Source organism: Platalea leucorodia, assembly GCF_965183815.1.
Source record: "Platalea leucorodia genome assembly, chromosome: 2".
In the NCBI taxonomy this organism is placed as follows: Eukaryota; Metazoa; Chordata; class Aves; order Pelecaniformes; family Threskiornithidae; genus Platalea; species Platalea leucorodia.
The window spans coordinates 31,692,848-31,715,504 of NC_138824.1; the positions used below are offsets into that span (position 1 = coordinate 31,692,848).

General features: G+C 40.5%; 1 protein-coding gene across 2 annotated transcripts in view; it reads right to left on the minus strand.

The window, feature by feature from the left end:
- Positions 1-17,561, minus strand: part of LRCH1 (leucine rich repeats and calponin homology domain containing 1) — a 135,701-nt gene extending 118,140 nt beyond the window's left edge. For both annotated transcript variants that reach the window (XR_014227385.1, XM_082303716.1), the window contains exon 1: positions 17,144-17,561. Coding sequence is in view for 1 of the 2 variants with exons in the window: in XM_082303716.1 (XP_082159842.1) it covers positions 17,144-17,387 (244 nt within the window). In the remaining variant the exon portion in view is untranslated. The remainder of the gene's footprint in view (positions 1-17,143) is intronic.
- Between the last annotated feature and the right edge of the window lie 5,096 nt (positions 17,562-22,657).

Below are 22,657 nucleotides of genomic sequence, written 5' to 3' on the forward strand. Positions count from 1 at the left end.
GAGGAAAAAAGATGCTGAAAAGGAGGCCTCCAGGTGACCTGCTACACTGCACTTGCAAAATAAAGTCTCAGGAGTTCAAGATACTTGGGAATGCCTCAGCTAAATGAAATATGCTTCAGCTGGCAAGAACACATTAAACAGGTTCATACTTGACCCCGCTTTGCACAGGTGGTTGGGCCAGATGACCTCTAGGGGTCCCTTCCAACCCAAGTTATCCTACAATCCCATAAAATTTAGACACAAAGTTAGAATAAGCTTGTAGGCTTTTATTGAAGTAACTGCATATTTTAACTGATACTTGCCTTTTGACTTACAAACAAATATCCTCTTTAAAGAAGCTGTTCTTGTGAAGTTGTAATTAGGTCTTAACCAAAAGTTTCCGAAGGGAAAAGTTACCTCTAAAATCAAACGCCTGTTGAACGAAAATTATCACAAGTGAGAGAAAAACACAAATAAGAGATCCGAAAGAAGTGAACACCACAGCTTTGCCATCCAAGAAAGGCAATTGAAGGCGTATGTTTTAGGAGGATCACAAAGCGATCTAAAGTGGAACCTACACTGCAATCATTTAGAATGTTGAAAATGGTATAGATAAAAATCCAAACAACCTACTGTACTGAGCAATGTTTCTTTATTAATTCCACGATGAGTTAAAGTAGTTTTTAATCAAGAAATTTGAAAAGCGCAAAATAAGTCAATTAAGCACATTCTAGTATAAAAACTGAATATAAAATGACCATCAGCATCTTTCACTCATTTTTTAATTTCAGTATGTTCTGAAACTTGCTATGAAAAAGTTGCCTAATTTATGGACAGTTATCAACACCTCTTTCACGAGTTCTTTAAAACAGTTTAGTAAAAGCTGACATTAGCTCATCATCTATGTCCCTTTTCCAAGTCATTACTACCTGAAACAGAAGCTTAGACCAGACTACGAACAAGACACCCCTTATGAGGGGAAAAGGCCAACATAACACTGTTGGAAAAACAAAGGAGTACACACTTTGCAGTACAAACATACAGTACATAGAAGTTCTTTCAAAACAAAATCCAAGCAGAGGCCAGCATAAAGCTGGAGAAGGAAGGGAAGACAAAATATGGAAGAGGAGGAGGAAAAAGCAGGACAGAGAATTCTCTTGAGTTCTAGGCAGGGGCCACATGTTAGCATGGTTTCTCTGTGAAACACCCAGTACATTACAGTCTTGTATGAATCTTTGGAGTCCAGTTGCTGAGGTACTGCCAGAGCTAAAATTTGGAACAAAGACATGAAAGTGTGGAAGGACTAAATGAGTCCTTTCTCCCTTTTCATATACATTTTCCTTTTCTCCAGTTCACTCAACCTTTCTTTTCATCCATTAAAAAAATACTTATTTAGTTAAAATATCTGAAAAATGTTTAGGTGCAGCTGTCACATTATACTAAATACTGGCATCTGCATTTAACCCAAAGTTTGTGCTACAGTAAGTCAAGCCAGCTTTCACCACTAATACCTTTTTCTGACATAGATGCATGGATCCTTTTCTGTTTATTCCCAAGCCTTCCTGAACTAATCCCCCAACTCTAGTTTTATTGCCTCAGATATGGTCACCTGGACATCAATACCACCAATTCACCTTAAATAGTAAGACTGCTTAGCATGCAGTTCCTTTTGTGTCACTGACACTTCTAAAGCTGGTCTTTATGTAGTGGCTGTAGCACCAGTACATAAAAAAAATCTGATGTCATCTGCATTCCACCAAGGGTGGAGGCAGACAAACACTTTCTCAAAATGAGTTCCCAAGAAATCCACATTTCATAAAACCAAAACATCCTGTTTCTATAAACAGAATTGTCAAGCAATCCATTCTAGAATAGATACTCAAGGAGGAATTCTTAATTAAAAAGCAACTTTTCCTGTATTTGATTTAAAACCTTCTTCAAAATTAGAAATAACCTTCATTTTTATGTCCCTAATTCATATAGCAAAACACCAAAGGAGATACAAGTGTAAAATTATTGCAAGGAAAAACAAACAAACAAACAAAAAAAACCAAACAAACTTTGATATCTTTAAAAAACATCGTCAGAAGCTAAAACTTGTACGCTACTGAAACAAATCATATTCCATAATCTTATATTAATATAATGTCTACTAGAAGAGCCTTTCTGATTTGTTCATACCAGAACATCAGTCATTTTGATTTGGTTGTGGAGTTTTAATCTGACATCTACTCAGAGAAACTGAACAATATCCTCAAGAAAGTTATTAAGCATACTGTTTCAGAAAATTTTTAGATATATTTCTTCACAACCCAACATCAGTCAAGATTTTCTATACTTTCCTCCCTAGAATACAAAGTCATTGCTGATAAAATCCACAAGTGATTGATGTTAATGGTGCTATAAGTAACAGCAAGGCCAAGTTAGAGATACAAGCTCATATGTAACCCTGTCGTGTGAAAACTTAAAAATACAACATGGAAGAATGCAATCATAGTCTTGGGAAGTGATAGCATAAGCTTGGAGCGATGACAATCATGAGCTCCCACCGACTCTAAGGTGCAAATGACTATCATGGAAGTTGGGTGCATTAACAGTAATTACTGATAAATAAGCTGAGCACACATTACCCCACTGACAATATTTGCAAAACACCTCACAAATTGCTGTGTCCAGTTGTTGAGTTAATAATTAAGCGAAGGACAAAAGGTTAAAGCACCCCAAAACCTACGAGGTTTCACCAAATTACAAGATTTGGGATCTGAAATCACATTTTGCAGCAGAACACCAAAGGTTTGTCTGTTTAGGACTGACTCTCAAGCCCTTGCAATATTCACTACAGCAACGTAAGATATCAGCAGCCTCAACTCTGCCCCCCACCCCTCTGTTGGAGGTTACCTTCCCTAGAACAGGGGCAGTGGGTGGAATCATGTGCCAGCTCCTCAACACCACAGTTCAGAGCCTGTCCCGTTAGTGGAAATCCACCTTCGCCACCATTTAGTCTTGTCACCCTAGTTAGATGGGCAGTACCTTACAGTAGGAAACCAGATGGACAACTGCTGTAGCATCTTAAGAGTAACAGGAATCACCCCTCATTAATCAAAGCTCTTAAAGACAAAGATAAAAATAAATTTATAAACAACTGCAGAAGAGTGAATGTCTGATATAGTGGATTAGCTGATCTAGTAGTTAAAGAAAAAAGAACAGATGACCAGAAGTTAAAGCTAAAATACAAAATAGTGTGCATAATTTCTTGTATTTATTTCCAAAGGAAATACATAATTAATCATACTATTACCACTGGCACACTTTAAAATTGAGACAGTACATGTGAGCCATAAATGTCTGATCTAGATACAAAGACTCAGTCAGGGAAATTTATGGCCAGTATTAGGCAGAGGGTCAAACCGTATCAACATAAAAGTCTCTTTTAGTATTAAGATATATCAATTATTCCATGCTTCAACAAGTATAGTCCACTAGCCCCAGAATGAAAACAGCAGCATGAAATAAGGTGAGATACATCTGGTAAAGAATGATAGAAGTGACTAAATATTCTTGAAGTATTAGAGAAATTCCTCTAAAAGAAAGCAGCTTCTGTTAATAAAGCAAAAAACCTTAACAGCTTATTGCTCTCTGCTGTTTTCTTTTGTGTAACACTGCTTCCCATGGATTTAATTATACTATTCCACAGGAAAGACATATAATGATTATGCTCACATAATCTTAATTTAATAACTTAATCATAATAATTACCAATAAAGTAATATATTTCTCCCTATGTCCCCACTTCTTTCACGTATCTTGACTGGCATATCCTCAGGCTATACCTATTTCATGCATCAAGGAAGGATTTAGAAATATATGAAAAAGTACAACTGTAACATACATAAAGTAGAGCAGGTGAAACATTTTTTTATATAATGCATTTAATATATTTAATACACACACAATGACATAATATAAATGCGCTAAGACTGAGAACAAAAAAGATACCTGTTTTTTTCCAAGCTGAATCAATTATAAGCAGAAGAATACCTTCTAACTGCAAATATTTTTATTTTTCTATGATGAGAACATTGAAAAATAAGATGGTTTTGTTAGAGACAAGGATGGAAAAATTTTAGAGACCGTCTAATTCCTTCAAATACTGTTAACTGAGAAGGTGATTTATCTTCAATAAGTACCATATCAAAAATATTTTTTTAAAATAGCAAACATTCTATAAAACTATTTGGCTAGAGGTTGTAAGCAAGAGGTTGTAAACAGCTTAGACTACTTAGCCATCAAAACATGGAACAAAAGATTCCGTTATAGAGGGACAGCTGTAATCAGGATAACTGGCAAGGTTTCTGATTAGTCCACGTAAGCAAGATTCAACATTTCGGCAGACTGAGCATAGGTATCCTACAGAAGCTGATCCGGAATGATTCTTTTTCATAAATGGTTTAGAACAAAAGCATTTGTATTTTAGAAACAGCAATTTTGGAGGTAGATGGGTCTCAAACATTAGCACTCTCAGTCTGCAGAGTCATTCACTAGTCTGTCCATCTCATATTTGCATGGTAAGTTGATCAGAACTTGTTTTATTTTGGCCGTATTTCCAGACTACTGTGTTAACAAAGCCTTACACTGCAAATTTAGAAGACAAAAAACCAATACTGATTTCTCAAACGATTTTAGAATGAGTGTTTTCTGGATGTTTATGAGCTATGTCTAGAGCAACACTGATTCTCATGCAGAATTTGTTCAGGCTGATTTCACTCACAAAAAATGAATATAATTGTATTTTTATAAAAATTCTAGTCAGAAAAGCTTTACTTTCCTGCAGCACCATGCATTATTCTCACTTCTTCCAACAAAATTTTTGGGAAAAAGCTAACAGATTTGGGAGGGATGTAGAGGTAAGCACTATCCAGCCTCTTCCTAAGTCTTCTCCTTTTCAGACCTTTTACTGGTATAAGATTTTTCAGATTTAAATAATTAGCCTCTCATTATTCTCCTGACTATTGCAAACTCCTGGTTATGTAATCATCCAAACTATTCAGAAATCATTCAGAAGCCTACATTTATTATAAGGACACATTCACATATAGTAACTGGTGTACTTGTTTCTTGCGGGGGAGGAGGGGGAGCAGTGTTTGCTTTTTGAGGGTTTTTTTTGTGGGTTTTTTTTCCTCCACTTTTAAAGGTAAATCCTACTATACTGGATAAGGAAACTTCACAGACTCGTTCTATTCCTCACATGTATAGTCTCAACTGCAATGCTCATGCTTCACTATTCCCATAGCAATACCATGATTTATTTCTTCATTTTAGAGCCTTTCCCTGTAGAGGCTAAACCTTGCACTCATTCTTACTCCCCTTTAACAAGTACTTGTAGAAAAGCCTCTTTTTTTTCAGGCTACCATTGCTTCATAGATAAACATGGCTTAAATTTTTCTGATAAACTGGATGTTGGAAGGATCACATGGCCACATCTCCCACAGCTTAACATTTAAGTGCATAACTAAAATGCTTCAGTGAGACTACCAATTACTGCAGTTATGTTACTACCGCACAGAACTGTTCAACACCAAACTGAGCTGTAAGATTCCAGAAGCCATTTTTAGCCTTGGGCACTAGGCCAAAAATAACCTTTTCAGTTCTCTAGGAAGCCAAATGTACAAAGATATGAAAACTGACAGAGGGAGTACAGCGCTTCTTGCCAAAATACTGATTTTTTGTAAAGTTAATACTCTTTCATATTACCTGATTCTTAACTGATTGCAAATCTACAGTGATATTCTTTTAGAGACTAACTATTTCCGAATCATACTACCATGCTTCTGTGCCAGATGCTACTATAAAGTGAGCTTTTAGTTTCTGCATTGTGTTAATACATTTAAAATCACTCCCAGGACTTAAAACCATAATGAAAGCTTCAAGGTTTACGTCTTTACTACCATCCCAACATCTTCTAGAACAAAGCTTCAGTTCAAATGCCTCAACATCCATTCTTCCAGATATTTTTACATCTCAGTCAATACAGTGTAAGATAAAAGCCAGAGAACCAAAGCTGGATTAATTTCACAGTTTTGTCCTTGATCTGTTCTGAGATCTGGATTAAGCCACTTAAAATTTCTGTTCCTCAGTTTTTCCAATCTGTAAAACCGGGGGTAACCTGCATCATTACAGAAAAATGAAATAACTCACTGAGAAGAGCTAGGTTTGCAAGGTGTTTTTTAACAGAAACATAGAACACCATCTGTACTATGACCAACTAAAACTAGAAATCAGCTGTTAAAGTCATATTAACACACAATATAATTACATAAAAGGCTTTTAAATTAACCAAAATACAAGAAATTCAAAAGACTACTTTCTCCGCCCTTAGAAGTTCCTGATAGGTTGACTGAATGTCAAAGTCACACACAGCACATTTTAACATAGCAGCAATAGCTGCAAAACCATGACACACAAGAATATACCAAGGAAGAGTGGCTGTCTTAACTCTAAATTCCCTTACAAAAATTTTAGCAAATTGAAGTTATTGGATATTTTATATTAGCTCATATTTTCATCCAAATCATAAGATCCATACCACTTGCATCAAAGATTTTCTTTGAAGAGCTTGCCATAGATCACCTTCACTTTTCATGTTGAATTTGACTAAGTACATGGGAAAAAAAGAGGGTAGTTTCAAAGATGGGGAAGAAACATGCCAATTTTTTAAAGAAAAACAAGCAATTTCAGACTCAGCAGCCTCTTTCACTCCCCTGTAAAAGACCTCAGAAAAATAACGGATGAAACTACGCATTGTCAAACTAACATGATAGTTTTCCATCAAATTTGAAAGTTCAGATGATGAATGGAAACATCCATTATAATACAGCTATAATTTGGTAAAGCACCCCATTATTTGACTAAGAAACTACATCATCTGCTCATGAGAGATTAAAAAAATAATCAAGAACTACACACAATGACAAAGTATGTTGATGTTGTCTACAAACTAGGTACCGCTACAGACAGGTCTTAAAATAAGACAAAGTATGGAAACATAAAATAGTATGGAAATACTATTTTTATACATAAAAAAGTATGGAAACATAAAACAAATTTTTGGTCATACATCTTTCTTCAAAAACACTACTAAGCAGAGGAAAATACCACCTCTGGTAAAACTTGCAAGTGGCAGGACATGTGTGAGTGAGAAAAAAAAAGTCACTAAGACAAAGCAATCTGAACTGGCAACACAGGCAAAGAGTAGGCATTTAGCCAGACGGAAATTCAAATCTTGGAACAGGGATCGCAGGCAAAACTTATCAAGCAGGGAAACGACACTGTACATAGTGGAAGGCAAAAAGACAGTTTTCTTGAACTGAGATGAACTAAAAAAAAACCTAAAAATAAACCCTAGCAACATAACATACAACAAGCATGGGAAACCTGGGTTTAAGTTTCTCCCCTTAACCAATCACAGCTGCTGTTTAATAACCAGGGCATCTTCCTCCCGCCCCGCCGACTGCTGAGAAGGCTCCTTTCATCTTTGACCAGAAATCCCATCCCAGAAATCTTCATCGCTGTCTGTATTTTTTAATTATATAACATATGAATGACACTACGTTCTTCCTCCTTCCCCACTGAATAAACAGACAGCTTTGTTGTTACCACACTTGCCATGCCTTAAAAAGACTGAATTGAATAAATTCAGCTAGGCCTCACTATTCTCAAAATACAATAACAATGGCAACGGTATGACCTGTCAAGTATTCAATAGCTTTAGCCCCTATTTCTCCTGTCACTAAATTTATAAACAGTTAAAAGTTCAAACAGTAAAAAAAAAAAAAAAAAAAAAAAAAGGTCATTTAAATAATAATTTCACTTACCATGATAGCAATTTCATTATCTTTAAATTCTGACAGAAGGTCCCTACTATATACGAACTGTTGTATTTTGGGTATCTTGCCTTACTTCCTGTAAGCCTCGTCCAAGGGTGCATTCTGCTCCACTTTTTTCCTTGAATTAATCTCTGATTCAATTTTCTTTTCCTACCCCATTTCTTGCTCATTTTCCAAAACTTCTCCACCAGTTTCAGTGATCACCAATTTATCTTGCACACACATTTTATGAACCTGGTTCTTTCTGTTCACTAAACAACAGATCCAATTTGTCATTCATGCTTTCCTCTTCACGTTTAAATGTGGAGGGGTTTTTTATTTCTCATCTGATTTTTTTTTTATTTTAATTTTTGCCTGTCTTATCTAGTGCTACAAAGGAGAGATGCCACTGCAAATAATGCAACCAAAGATGCAGACTTCAGATGTTAAAATCTGACATGTCTGTATACACACAATAAAAGTGAAACTGTCATTTGTAGTTACTTTGCTACTTTTGAAACATACTGCTTTATATTATAATCTACAGTATAAAGAAATGAAGGCACATGCCATGTTTAAATATACTTCCAAGATTTTTTTTTGCTGAATTTAGTTTCTTTAATTCAAAAAATTATTTATCTTAAATCCTCCACCCACTTATTAATGCCAACTGTCCCAGCAGTGTCTGCTTCTACCAGACAGAAGTATTTATAGGGCTGCATTAGTAAAACACAGCTAACTAGTCTATATTGTTAAATCCAAAAACTAAAAATTAAATCTGTTACCAATCTTGCATTTTACAGGACTGAAGTTCTGGAAGGAAATAAAAGTTCTGTTTTTAAAGCAGGTGTTTCAAGTCTACCTTGATATTGGCAACATACACTTCAAAAAGGAAGGATTATCAAGAAAAGTAAAGAAACAATTGTAAGGAGACACAAAACATTTATAATCTTTACAACATTTGCAATTTATACATGCAAGTAGTTGGTGTATTTCAATAAATTAATCTATTGAAAAAACAGAAAAGGTAACAGACAACAAGCACCTTCCGACATATTTTCCTATTTGTTCAGTACAAATAATTCCCTCCATTCAGAGTATTTCCAAACTAAGACAGACACCTCTACAAGTTCGCATCCTCCAGGCTCAATATTACAATTATTGCAACTCGCACCAAGGAATAAAATCACGCAGCTACAGAAAATCAACATAAAAACCTTATCTATTCAGCAGCACAGGTCACTGTTAACATGGTGCTCAGCTGTTTTGCTCTTGTTCTGCTTCACATAAAGATCAATTCAAGAACTCTATCCTGATGATTCAAAACCTCCAGCTACTTCCAGTAACTTCTCTAACCACACCTAGAAGAGCTACCTTACATTGGCATCATGAAATTATCAGCTAGCTTTTAACTAAAGAAGTCAGAATTCCCACAAGCTCAGCTGAACATGAAACATTTCATGCAGCTTCAAAAGTGAGTGCAAACCTCAGGCTCCAAACTAAATGCAAAACTAACCCTCATTTGGCTCTGCCAAGATCGTCGTCTCACTCACAAGTTTTGACTTTTTTTTTTTCTTTAAAAAATATTTCTCCTACAGACTGGGATAGAAGGACGAAAGACTGTTATTGTTATTTCTATTTTTAAGTAGTTAGGAGGTTTACAGATATTATGGTGTTCTGCACCATACAAGGAAAAGAAAGGGATAAAAAGGCAAGCTGGCCAGCAAGACACCCTTAGAGGAAAGAGGCTGGGGAGAAGAGTTAGAATTTTAGAACTGAACTCCTCCCACAAGGACGCATCTACCCACAAATTTAGTGGAAAGTAATTATTCCTCCAGAAGCTTAACTCCTCAGTTCCTTTTCAAAGAACTACTCTGATGTGCGTATTATACCCTGCAAAATATGGTCAGCAGAGAGCAGTCAGAAGTCAGGAGACATAACACCCATTTCCACTTTTGACAGTGATCTGCACACTGAATACAGTGATAACATTTCTGGCTCCTTCAGTTTTACACACGGGAGAAGAATAAACGGGTATGCTATTTTCATTATTCTAGTCTCAGTAGAACACAGTAAGGATACCTCTCTGGTTTCAGAAGTGCTATTTAAATTATTTAAATCATATTGATTTTAATTGTGAATTAGGGATCTAACCAGCTTGGGAATGTTCACAAATCTAGTAGATGCTTACCAACAGAGCCAGCAAGAAGACGGCAGGCAGAATGAACAGTCTGTGGCCTGGGGAGGTTACTCATCCTTCCTAGAACAGTCGTTCTGATATGCAAAACATCAGTCCCTCCGTCTTGGTTGCTCTTGCAACTCTGTAAGCAGCAAAACTGTCACTGGCTTTTCCTTCTGCAGGCAAATGGATGCTAAACTTCCCAAACTTAAATTCAACAGTTAATCTTTCAAAGTATGAATTTTAAACTATTATTAGTAAAGCCTGTAAATGCCATGCATATTAGAGTCAAATAATTTTCTCCATGTTTATCTAATTCTCTGTTCACAAAATTCTAATCTTCATTATTAATGTAACTGCTCAACAAATACATTTTTCCTCAGTTTTACAGATATCAGAAAAGTATCGGAAGACATTACACTCAACCAAGAATATACAGTTCACCTCCCTGCTTATAATCCTTTCCCTTCTTTCACTTCCACTACTTCATATATTTCCACTCAGTACTTTATAAATTTTTGCTCATTTGGTATGACAGTTCTGCCTTTAAATAGTATCTTCTTTCTATCCATTTTCTTGTTCAAACCTGTATTACATTGGCATTTGTCCCCTTCCTTTTCCAAGTCACAGTTCTACTAGGCAAATATCCATTCTATTTTGTCATAGCCAATTCTACCCTGGTCTCTTCCCCTCACAAAAGTATTTAGTGTTTTCAAAATTCTATGGATAGTAACTGTATTAAAATTCACACTGTCTCTCCTGTTTTACAGATGTCTAAACCAAGCATCTTTTGTGCAGAGGACACAAAAAAACAGACCAGGGGAAGGAAGAAAAGGAGGCTCACAAACCAGGTAGGGATATTTGGCTTCTGCCTCCCACAAAGCCTGTGATCACATGCGAGTGGATCTTCAAAAACCAAGTTGCTCAGCTAGAAGCATTTGGAAAGGAACCTGTAGCACCTTTACTACTATAATAGCACTTTTGGAGCTCTGAGTCAGTCTTTTCCAAGGCAAATGGGCCAAGGACAGAGAAAGTGACAACATTTCTACAAAAGCAATCAGTTTTCATCCATTTACATGCACAGCATGGCCAAACATGGCTTTGGCAATTCTAGGTAGAGATGTTTAAAAAACAGCCACCCTGAATGGGAAGTTAACTGTAAGGGTAAAGGTTCAAATAAACAGCTGAGCTTACTCCTGCTGAAATCGAGAGGTTTCACCTTCCCTCCTATCATGTGATTTCTAGGCTGTCCTCTCTCCCACCTCTTAGCCCTTGCACTAGTTTTGAAGCTTCTCTACAAAGCAAGCTAGCTAGCCAAAGAAGAAACAAGAAAAAACCACCCGGGGGAAGGAGATGGACACATACACAGAGTCAATGGTAGAAAGCCATTAATCTGCTCAAGCCACATTCTGAAACAGTAACCAGGCAATTGAGTACTCCTAATTTGTTTCACGCAGAAAAAAGGCACTCTGAGCTAATTTGCTTTATTTTGTGCTGAGAAGAGCCTAACAGCACCTGCAAAGTCACTGACTGCATTTCAGCTATGAGGGCATAAATCTCCAGAAAAAAGAGGTAACTTTCAAAAGCACAATTGACTAGAGTCTATATAGCAAAAGAACTAATAGACTCTTTTCAACAGGAGTCAATAGCCTTGATGTTTATATGATCCACAAGCAAGGACATATTCAGACTTGGGGAAGAAAAAGAAAAAAAAAGAACCAAAGGGCTTTAAAGGGTATTCTCCAGTTTTAAGTTCCTAAGCACGTCTACGCTTCTAAAAAATTCATTTAGTTTGATAAAGCTCTTTCACAAAGCATTACTTATCAGGAAAAAAAAAAAAAAGAAACTAGAATATGCTAACACAGAGATGTCCAGACAGACCACGTTATGAAGCTACGGTCTGAAATTGCATTTATACTGTTGGATACATAATAATGAATACTGAAGAGATTTATCTTCATTTTTTAGCTTTGAACACATTATACAGTAATCTCAAAAAAGAGTTACATCCCATAAGTTTTGGCTGCAGGGTAATATTCAATTCATTTGTGAGAATAAACAAACATACTTCCTCCTCTCTCCCTGTCCTAATACACTTAGGATATTAGTTGTGTAAGCGACAGAATAAGCAAGGTTAGAAATCATCAAATAAACACAGGAAGGTTATAAGAAGGGACTATTGAATATAAAGAAACAGAGTTTTATATAGCTTTATAATTAAAGATGTTATTTTTATTGATATGAGTTTGGATAAAATGAGCCAAATGAAAGGTTCTCAAGAAGCCTCATCCAAAAAAACCACAATGGAATCAAAATATGATTTCAAGATGATGAATTACAACCTATTCAAAGCAGTAATTATCGGAGAGAATTCTTAAAAGGAGAGGGGCATATCAAATGTCTTTATTTCCCTAGTGACCAAATAATAACCAAATTCTAAAGAAGAGTCTGTTTGGCGGTCATTTTTGGTTCATTAAAGTGTGCAATAGCAGAAACAAACTAGTCTGTGTCACCCTTCCCAGTACAACCTGCATTTATAATAAGTGGAACCAACAGCACAGCTACTGCTATAATTAGGAGAATTCTCAGAAGTGAAGGAAGAATTACATTAGTAGAGGAGCTGGAGAAAATCAGTGAGAATAAATTATTGCAACCTAATACACACAGTTGTTTATTTTTAAACAAACTGGTAAATAAGAATTATTTTTTATTATTATTAGCAAAGAGAACTGGAAGGAATATATTTCACCTGAACCAGTATCAATCCTCAAAACAAGAAATAAATTTTTCAGAAAGACAAGCAGGAAGAACTTCAAACTGTTGGGTACAAACAAATGCATTCCTGGACTTAACTGTGATGGAAGACAACTTGTAACTTCATTAGGTTTTTTTCCTCTACATGACCCCACAGGAAGCACTTAGATGTCAAAACTCAAGCTAAAGTGCCCCAAAAACTAAAATTAAAACTCTACAACTTTTCAGATCATTATTCATGTGATACTGGGATTTTTGGACCACCTTGAAAACAAATCCATAGTTATACAGTCCAAACAACTATTTCAAAGATGCTGCCAGGCTAAGGTGTCTTCAATACAGCATTGTCTGGAGAGCACAGTCCATTTAAACACATTTTAAAAAACAGACAGTAGGAGTTCTTTTATCTAGTGAGCATTCTAAAGTACGAAAAATAAATACATATTCGTTCCAGAATTTCATACTGTCCAAACTAGCAAACAGTTCCATTTGTATTTCTTTTCAAACAATCCAACACCTGATGAAAAAAAATATTTGCTTCTCTCCCATGTCATCACAAGCAGGAGCAAGTAATGCTTCCTCATGTGCCCAACCCACACAAGAAAAATGGATGAAACAGGTATTCGCCAGAAAAGGTTCAAAGGATCTCTCTTCAGAAATAAAGCCAAAGCCTACAGAAGGAGGTTGAAGTGATACAGGCAGCCATGGTTCCACATTTAAGTAACAGCTTTGGGGCTTTTTCTTCCTCTTTTATAAACTAACATGCTTCCAGCATTCCCAGTGGTTTTGAGGAATATAATTGCATACTATTACTTAAGAACTATGTGATTACTGTGCCACTGTCTTCTGCGTAACCCAGCCTGTAATAAAAGTGATAAGAATAGCATTTATTATTTTTGAAATGTTTTTTGCAATGCATCCACACTGATGTGGTTTAAAATACCTGACTAAACTCAAGATACTTTACATAGAGGTTTTAGTTTCTTCTAACAGTACTGCACATCATGCAAACTCCCTTCTGTGTGCAAAGATACTGCCTGGAAGTTCATCTAACCGGGTCACTCAGCTCCTGAGCAAAACTTTCAAAGACTGAGGAAGAAATGTCTTATCGTGTCTCTATAAGCAAGATGTATTCAATGCAAAGAAAAGTCACAGACGAAAAAGCATACCAAGAAGCTGCACAAATAGAAAGTGACAAGTATAGTTAAGCCGCTACAGTTACTATGGAAGGTAACTGCAATGAGAACTAGAAAAGTCAAGCAATTCAGTCCCAGCTATTCAAGGCAACCAAGCTGCGTCCCTTTTGTAAGTGTACCAATTGCTATGTAAAATCCAATTTCTAACTGCAGGAAAAGGATAAATGAATGAACAGAGAATTTAAAGTTTAACACTTCTGTCTTCCTCAGACCTACCTAAAGCACTCAGAACTTTTCTAGAAAACAAGCTTCATAATATTTTATTTGAGAGTATCTGTAGACCATCATTTTGTCAATCCAAAAATACTGCCAGTATCTAATGCTAAAACACTGTCAAGATGCAGACATGGTTTCAGTTTTCTGGAAATCCCCTGCTCCTCATATCTCTAAACTCAATTCTCCAGACTAGCCTTCTCTAAATCAACGACTGTCCTTATTTTTCAGTGAGATTGTCCCTCTCCAGCAAAAAATCTTTAACAGCGAAAGGCTACCCCTACCCCAAACACCAAAGTTTCAGGGCTTCAGAGACATGTCAGCACATCAAATCCAAAAGTAAAAGTCACTCATTGCAAGGACATATTCCAAATAGCACAAGAAAGTACTGGTTTTATACTATGCACATTTATGGAGAGGAAGCGAGAGAGAAAATTCCCATCAAGAGTTTGCCCGGAGAGCTTCAGAAATCTGGGCTTAAGCCAAGCGTCTCTTCTGTTTATATATTCTACTTATGTAATGTAACAAGTGAAAAGGAACACAGATTTTTTTGGAAATATAACACACAACTTAACTCACAAGGCAAACAATTCCCATTAAACAGTTACAACATGCTGTTACTGGGGAAAAAAAAAAAAAAAAGTAACTATAGATTAACACATGGTTCTCCTAAAAGGGGACAATGAAAAAAGGGCTGCTGTTGTTGCAAGATTGAGACATGGGCTGCTCTACACTGCTGTTTATACCAAACAAAAAGAGAACGAAAATCCCATTCTACATTTAATTTCATATTGAATGTCTTCTATGTAAACTCCAACAAAAATACATTAATGCTTGAAGGCAAAGACTACCTTTTTCCAGAGCTCTCCTCCAAATAGAAAACCTACTAGAATAAGTAAGCATGTAACAAGCATATACTACCTATACATACAACACACAGCTCACACTTGTACAGAACATGGTTACACAATATACAAATACTAACATGTAATCATTGCTAATGAAAGAATTTTTTTCCAGTACATAATTTTGTTTTCCAACAGTCTGTATCAGTATTAGGTCAAACCAAACGAGCTAACTTTCTGGATTTCCAAAGTACTTATCTCATGGCATGTCTTCATTAGACTACAACTTTAAAAAAGAAAAGCGATAAAACATCTTGCTTGGGGAGACAAGCTGACAGTCATTCTTCTAACTGCCCACCGTTCCACTATCATGCCTTACCCCTTTCACTATCACATCTGTTACTGAGTCAGTTAATGGTTAGCATGGCAATTCCTGCTACCAGTTCATGGTAGTTTCATTCATCGTGTCCTTTGTATTTCTCTTTTATTGATACGATAATATAGGTGGTTATACAGACTGCTGTGAAATCCAGCCAGCCACAGCAAACAAGTGACAGAGCTAAATAACAATTACATATGACATCTACTACACGTCTGAGACATTACTCTGCTCCCTATAGCTGGGAGAGATACAAGTATGCAGTAAGCACATGTCTCCACATACAGGAAGGCATAAATACCCTCATGTGCAGGACTAGTTGAGAATTTAGGTTCATGTTATCACATGTTTGCACGCAGGTATAGCACCTGCTGTTCTGTGGGACAAGAACAAGTGACTACTTGTCTGCTTCTTTGCTGTTAAAACACAACTATCTTCAGCAGGCAACTGGGGACACAAAAGGGCATGCGGAGGCAGTATACTAAAGATCTAAGGTATACATTAATATATTCTTCTAGTGCAGGTTTGTACTGTTCTACCCAGTGACACTGTGTAAAGAATGGATTAGGTTCCAAGCCCCGGCACAAACAGGGACAGGAAAACAGATATGACCCTTTGTGGGGGTCTGCCGCTTTAGGTGAGAAACAAGTGTGCCTTTTTTCACGTTGGAAGGAGGGCACGAGGGCAAGATAAACACAGACTGGATACACCTCCCCTGACCACTCCTGCCTGCAGGGTTGTCAGGCCTGTCCCCTCTGCAGATTTATGTAATGATAGTGTCCCCCGCTGCAGAATATGTACAGTGCCTGTGATTTCTTCCCACATTTGCTTTGGAAGACTGCATTGCATGCAGACCTGGAACTACGGCTACGTGACTGTAAGGATACAAGGGGGGATGTCAACCCCAGTGTCAGACAAGTGGCATTTGTGAAAGGCAGCATGCTCCCTCGGGTAGCTGCAGAGCAAAAGTGTTCCTATGGACACGTCTCCACCCGTGGCGTGCAAACAGGTGAGATGCTCAGAGGCACATGAGTGTCCTAACGTGGTTACATACAGACATGCATCCCCTCCGTGCCAGGTGGGTCCACCTACAAGCAGCGGGACTGAAGGAGCAGGTATCCAACCTGGCACGCCTATGCGTTCCTCACGCAACTGATTCAAAGGAGGGCTGGCTGCCACCTCAAACCTCAGCGGTCAGGGAAGGGTGGCACAGAAATGCACATTCCCCAGAGGGAGAAGAAGACAGGTGCGAGCAAGAATTTTGCACACACACACACACACTCCCCCAGTGTGCCACGGGAGAGCCAGCTCTGCCTCACAAAACGCGGAGGGGCGGGAGGGGGATGGAAGGGGGTGTGCAGCTATCCAGCCATATGGGAGCAAACACCTACCTCATACAGCAAGGCGGGGGGGGGGGGGGGGGGCGGGATGAAAAAATAAAAGAAAGGACAGGGTCCAAGCAGAGCTGGGAGAGCGCTCGGTTTTCGCCCAGGGGAGCGCGAACGCCTCATGTCAGGGAGGTTGAGTGAAAGGGTAGGGAGTGGGTGCTCTCCTCACAGGGAGGTTGGGGGGGCACTAGGATGCCTGAGGGGGCGGGGGGGGGGGGGAAGGTGGGTCCCCCGGCGATTAAAATCGCCGGGGGACCCACCTTCCCCCCCCCCCCCCGCCCCCTCAGGCTGATACCGGCGCCGGCCGCCCCCTCCCCTCCGCGCCCCTGGTTCCTCGCCTGTCCTCACCTGCCCGCACCGTATCGGAGAGGTCGTGGCTGAGGGCGGCGGCGCTGCGCGGGAACTCCTTCAGCTTCCTGCCGCTCAGGTTGAGCCCCCCGGAGTGCGCCGCCTCCTCCAAAGCCCGCTCCAGACCGCGGTTCAGCGGCGCCTGCAAACCCAGCGACCCGCCGCCGCCGCCGCCCACCCCGGTCGTTGCCGCCGCCAAGGCAGCGGCGGGGAAGGGCTGCGACTCGCCTCCCAGCGTCGCCATCTTTCCCCTCGCCCGCCTCGCCGCTGGGGGTACCCGAGAGGGCCGCCGGACCTGCCTCCCTCTCTCCCGTCCTCCTCCTCCTCCTCCCGCTCGCTGTGGTGGCGGCGCCGCCGCCGTGAGGGGGAGGGGGAGCGGCAGCGCAGGCAGGAGGGGGAGGCGAAGGGCCCGGGCGAGGCGCACCCACTGCGCATGCTCCGCCTCCCCCCCGCCGCCCCGCCGACACAGCTCCCGCGGGCCGTGCGCGGGGCGGGGCACTGCGGCGCCACCTAGCGGCCGCGCGCCCCCGGCCGCGCGCTGCTGCCGCTGCTGCAAGCGCAACTGCAAATGCAGCCGCATGCAAGCGCAAAAGGAGGGGTGAGCTCTCCCTTGTTTTCTGTCACAGCATCCCCACCGCCTTGCCTTTTAAAGACTAGCCCGGGAGATCTGCCCCCCTACCTGCTTTGACCACTTCTCTCGCCACGCTAACTGCGCTGGCCGGCTCAGGGGCTGGATGAGAAGCAATTTGTGGTTGGGTGGCATGAAACCACCGCACACGCATGCAGGCAAGCATGCATGTGCTCAGGCGGCGGGCCCCATTTGCAAATTAAAAGCTGCAGTGGCTGTTGCTACTGAATTAGGCCCTGAGGAGCACCTGCCCTGCAGAAGGCTTTTCTGTGACTTGCTTCTCCCTCAGGGGCTGGTTCACACATGTGCATGGCCGCCAGGGCCCAGCCTGCCAAAGAGAGACCCTCAAAGGTGTGATTTGTAGTGACAAACCAAGCACGGGAACCATGACCGGTTCAGTTTTCAATGGAATAACCTTTCTGAGGGCGCGAAGATGTTGGTTTTGGTTTATTTCCCCCTCTCATTCTGCAGCTTTGCAAAGCTGAGCCCAGGAGTGGGAGAGGAGCGAGGCTTCATGTTTCCACAGGGTTTACAGAGTTCAAAGCTAAAAAAGGACTTGGACGTCATCACCCATGACCTGTATTTTACAGGCCATTACATTTCACTCAGTTACCCTGTGTTGTGATCAATGGCTGAGGTTAAACCAAAGCCTTCCCAGCTCCAGGAAGTTCAACCACTGGGCGCTACAGGGACAAGGAAGACAGAATTCCCACAAGGAAATAACTCTCGGTTTCTGAAAAACAGGGGAGATCATAGCGAGTTTAGCAGTCACAACAAGAAACAGCAGTGGTTAAAAGGGAGAAAGGGTGTTAGAGGTAGATCTTTTCACATAACAGCATCATAGTATCCATTAAAAACTTGTTCTTTAAGATACGCTCTCAGTATCAGCATTTTTTATGGTAGTTCTATATACATTGCATCACTGCAGAAGTGTTGCAGGCAGCACAGCAGCATTTTTAAGGAGGCTGCCTTACATTAAGGAAAGAGCTATAAGGTTAGATGGCTTAGGAGGGGGATTATTTAACTGTAAGTACATTTAAACTGCACCTAAAATATAGGCCCTGAGCTTAAACTCCAGTCCAAACTCCCCTTACCCCTACAATTGCCAGTTCCTCATGTTTGATGTGGAGCTCTTGGGTTTCAGCATGACAAATTCAGTGTCCTACCAGCTCAAGAAAATTTTGGGTGCACCAGAAAGCGATTCTTGACACCATTCCTTGGAACAGCCCCGAGCCAAAGAAGAAATCAACAGTTACCACATCAACAGTTGTGCCCAGATATCAGGTTACTTTTGACAAAGCTTGTTGGTGGGTTTTTAAGGTAGTTTTTCCTACAAATTTCCACTAGTCACAGCATGTTTTGGATTTGTTAAAAGGCTTAATTCCAGCTTGCATGCAATTTTTGCATTGCTGCTGGAAAACATAAAGAAACACATGAATAGCTACATCCTCTCAGCAATTTAAAGAAAAGTGTTGATGAACAGTAGTTCAAGTTGAGTAAACTGTGAATAGGAGCCACTGCTAGGCTTCCCCTATAATGGACATTTTTTTAAATGCAAGTTTAATGAACTAGGTACTATATTCTTTTACACTTAGAGAAGTCTGAAATTTTTATAACTCTGTAAATTACACTGCACAGGAGATTTCCTGTGTATTAAATTACCTGACATCATGGAACTTTATTTTGAAACTAGTGATAGAGAACTAAACATTCAGACAGCATATCTTCAGAAGTCATCTTCCAGCATAAGCTCTTTACAGCCAGGTAGCAGGCCTGTCTTTTGGTGAGGTTTGGTAAGTTTTCTCACTAGTGGGACACCATGTTCCTTCCTTCCCCACTTCTGGTAAGGCAAAATGATTTCTAGTGCTGATTTTGATAAAAACAAAAAGGTTTTTTTGCTCTTCGTTGTCTTCACACCATACAGCTAATCCTGGGATTGGATGCACAGCATCTTGCATAAGGGAGGCTAGCAGCAATACCTTTCTCAGCCCCATTGGCAGGGCAACTTGTCCTCCTTTGCAGGAGGCACCCAAGGTGCTGAGGAGCCATCAGGCTCTCCTGCACACAGGCAGGCACAATGCACCCACCTCGGCTGCCGTGTTGGGCTCACAAGAAGGTCCCATGGCCGGCAGAGGCAGAGAAGTCAGCACAGCATTCCCCCTTAAGACACCCAACATCAGGACAGCTAGGATACAGAGAGGCTGAGGCTACCCTGGTACATGGTCTAGCAGGGGTTAAAGATGTAGGTTCCCCCTTATAGCAATGCAAGGGCACGCAGCAATAATCAGGAAGCAAGTCTGTTTAAAACTGCTTTTTGATCCGAGCAGCTGAGGTGCAACGCGGGCACGACCTGTGCTTATCAGGTACCATGTAGAAACTCCTGGAAGTAGCACTTTGAAGGCTGCTAACGTTATCAAGATTGCGGAGGGGGAAAAAATATAGCACTGAAGCTGTATCGCCTTGACTTTCTCTCTTCTCTGGCTGAGTGCTGTGCCAGATCTAACTCCGTTCCTATAGATACAAAGGATAAGAAATTGAAAACACTACAGAAAAAGAAAAGATCAATCACAGCAGCACTGGTTTGCTATCCATGCAGATGTATATAAAAGGTCACGCTCCATATATTGACTTTGTTTGGATCACAAAGTGGGTACAGCCTGGCACGGCAGCTAAGCTGAGCTAGCGGCAAGCTGTCATTGAAAGCAGCCCTTCTATTCCTTGCCCCCAGCTATGTGATCTTGCCAGTTCCTATGTGATGGTATTTGTACTTGTCTGACTCTTCAATGAGTCCTAGAGCAGCTTAAAAATTAACTCTAGAAGGAAAAGAAAACAGTGGATGCTCTTCAGCAAGCAGACAGAAGTGTAGCAGAGGAGAGCAGGAATGCAGAAGGAAGAGTCACGGGTGTAGCAGAAGGAAAAGATTGCAGAGGTGACCATTCTGCAAATTGGGTCACACATAATGGCTGTGACAAGAAAAATCCTATCAGAGATGTGCCATAGCTGAGAGAGACCCTGACGCTTAGAGTCTCAAAGTGAATTTTTATGACTTTAAATTGGCAGAAAAGAGGCAAACAACAAGGCCCACATGGTTTGTGAAGATCAGACTTGGGTGAGGGCTTAGGTGCAAGGAGCTGGTGCCTCACAGGGTAGCTTGTGACCTCAGTGTGGAGTACCTGTCCTGTACTAGACATGGGACTTTCGCAGCATGGAGCGGGAGAGCCTCACTTTACTTCAACGTACAGACATTTACCTCATGCTCCATGGGCTCTAAGACAATCCTGAAGAGGCATTATCACGGAGTAGCTCATACACAGGGTACGCCAAGGCTTTCTTCACGTGAATATCCCAGCTGGACAAGCTGTCTAGTGCAGAGACAGAAAAAACATACAAACACTAAGTCAAATGCCAAACAGAAAGTGGGCGTCACTCAACCTGTAAGGCTACCTCCGTTTGGTGCAACACAAAACAAGCAGTCACAACTCAGAAAAGCCACATTATAAATCCTTGGTAGCATGACTCTAATGGCACCAGGACAAGGAAAATTATTAAATGAATCCCAAGAGAAAAAGCATGCAGACTGCAGCTTCAGGTGGCACAAATTAAAATATATTCTTTTCAATTAAAGCACAGACTCCTGAACCTGCTTACACTATGCCTAAGACAAGTGGTTTGTAGCACACACCAGCAGAATGAGTAGCCTACACAGAGCAGACAATGCACTGCAGCTTCCTTGCAGCAAAGCTGGTGAAGAGATTGAAGGGCGGGGAAGCTATATCAGGAAATAGCTCAGAAAAAAATCCATCTATATAGCACCTGCCTCACAGAATACTCAGGAAAAAAAAGGGGAAAAAAGAAGAGAGCAATTAATTGATAGGAGGCAGGAGATGACGGGAAGTGTATATATAAAGCAGGAGCTCAGAAGGTAGGTAAGCAGCATGGTCACTGCTTAGAAGACACACAAGGTTCATCCTCGCATAGATCCAAGCAAGTTCACCACAGAAGCACTGCAGAATTATTTGCTACAGACAAAGAAGCACTTCTTGGTCCCAGTGATGGACCGTGGCAAGCATTGGGAGCTCAGGAAAGCAGCTCGCTCCCTGTGTCCTGAGACCCAACGGGTGGGCAGGCTCAGAACACACCCTGGGTGATTGTTGGTGGGGGTCAACTGCAGCAAGATCGATCCTGAATGGCACCACATATACTAGATGTGTTGGCAAGGTTCACTGTCGTGGTAGCGATGCTGCTGTACAGACACGGATGCAGCAGGACAGAAGCTGCGAGAGATCACGACCAGCTCTCAGCTCAGAGGTCATGAAAATAGACCTAAAGGTAAAATAAAACCAAAATGAAACTGTGTTAGTATCCCTGAAACACTTGACCTGACTAAACATTTAAAGGAAGCATAGTAACATGCCCATACCTGAAATATTAATTTAGTTCAAAGACTATTAGCAGTTGTAAGCTGGCAGAGTTTCTTCCAAGTTTCTTGGATGACCTTGAAACATGCAATATGACAAAGGGGTAACTACGTCCACGCTTACCTTGAATCCACTGCTGAAATTCAACTTCAGCAGAGATTCAGTGGAAATTCAGAGGACTACAACCAGGGTAAGAGCCTTGGTCTTGGAACAGGAAGGGCCAGTAGGTTTTTGCAGCATGGGTCAGTGGAACAAAGACATACCTAAGTTGGGAAAGGAATGTCTTGCAAGAGTTTGCCTATGTGAAAATTTGAAACAGCATCTGGTAGGGGAAGAAGCCCTTCAGAATAAGAAATAACCTGTCTTCTAATAAAAATAGAGAAGACAATTGGTTATTGTCACTAGCAATGAGACAGCATTTACAGAGAGACACTGTTGGCAGTCCTACAATGCCTTCAGTGTATGCTG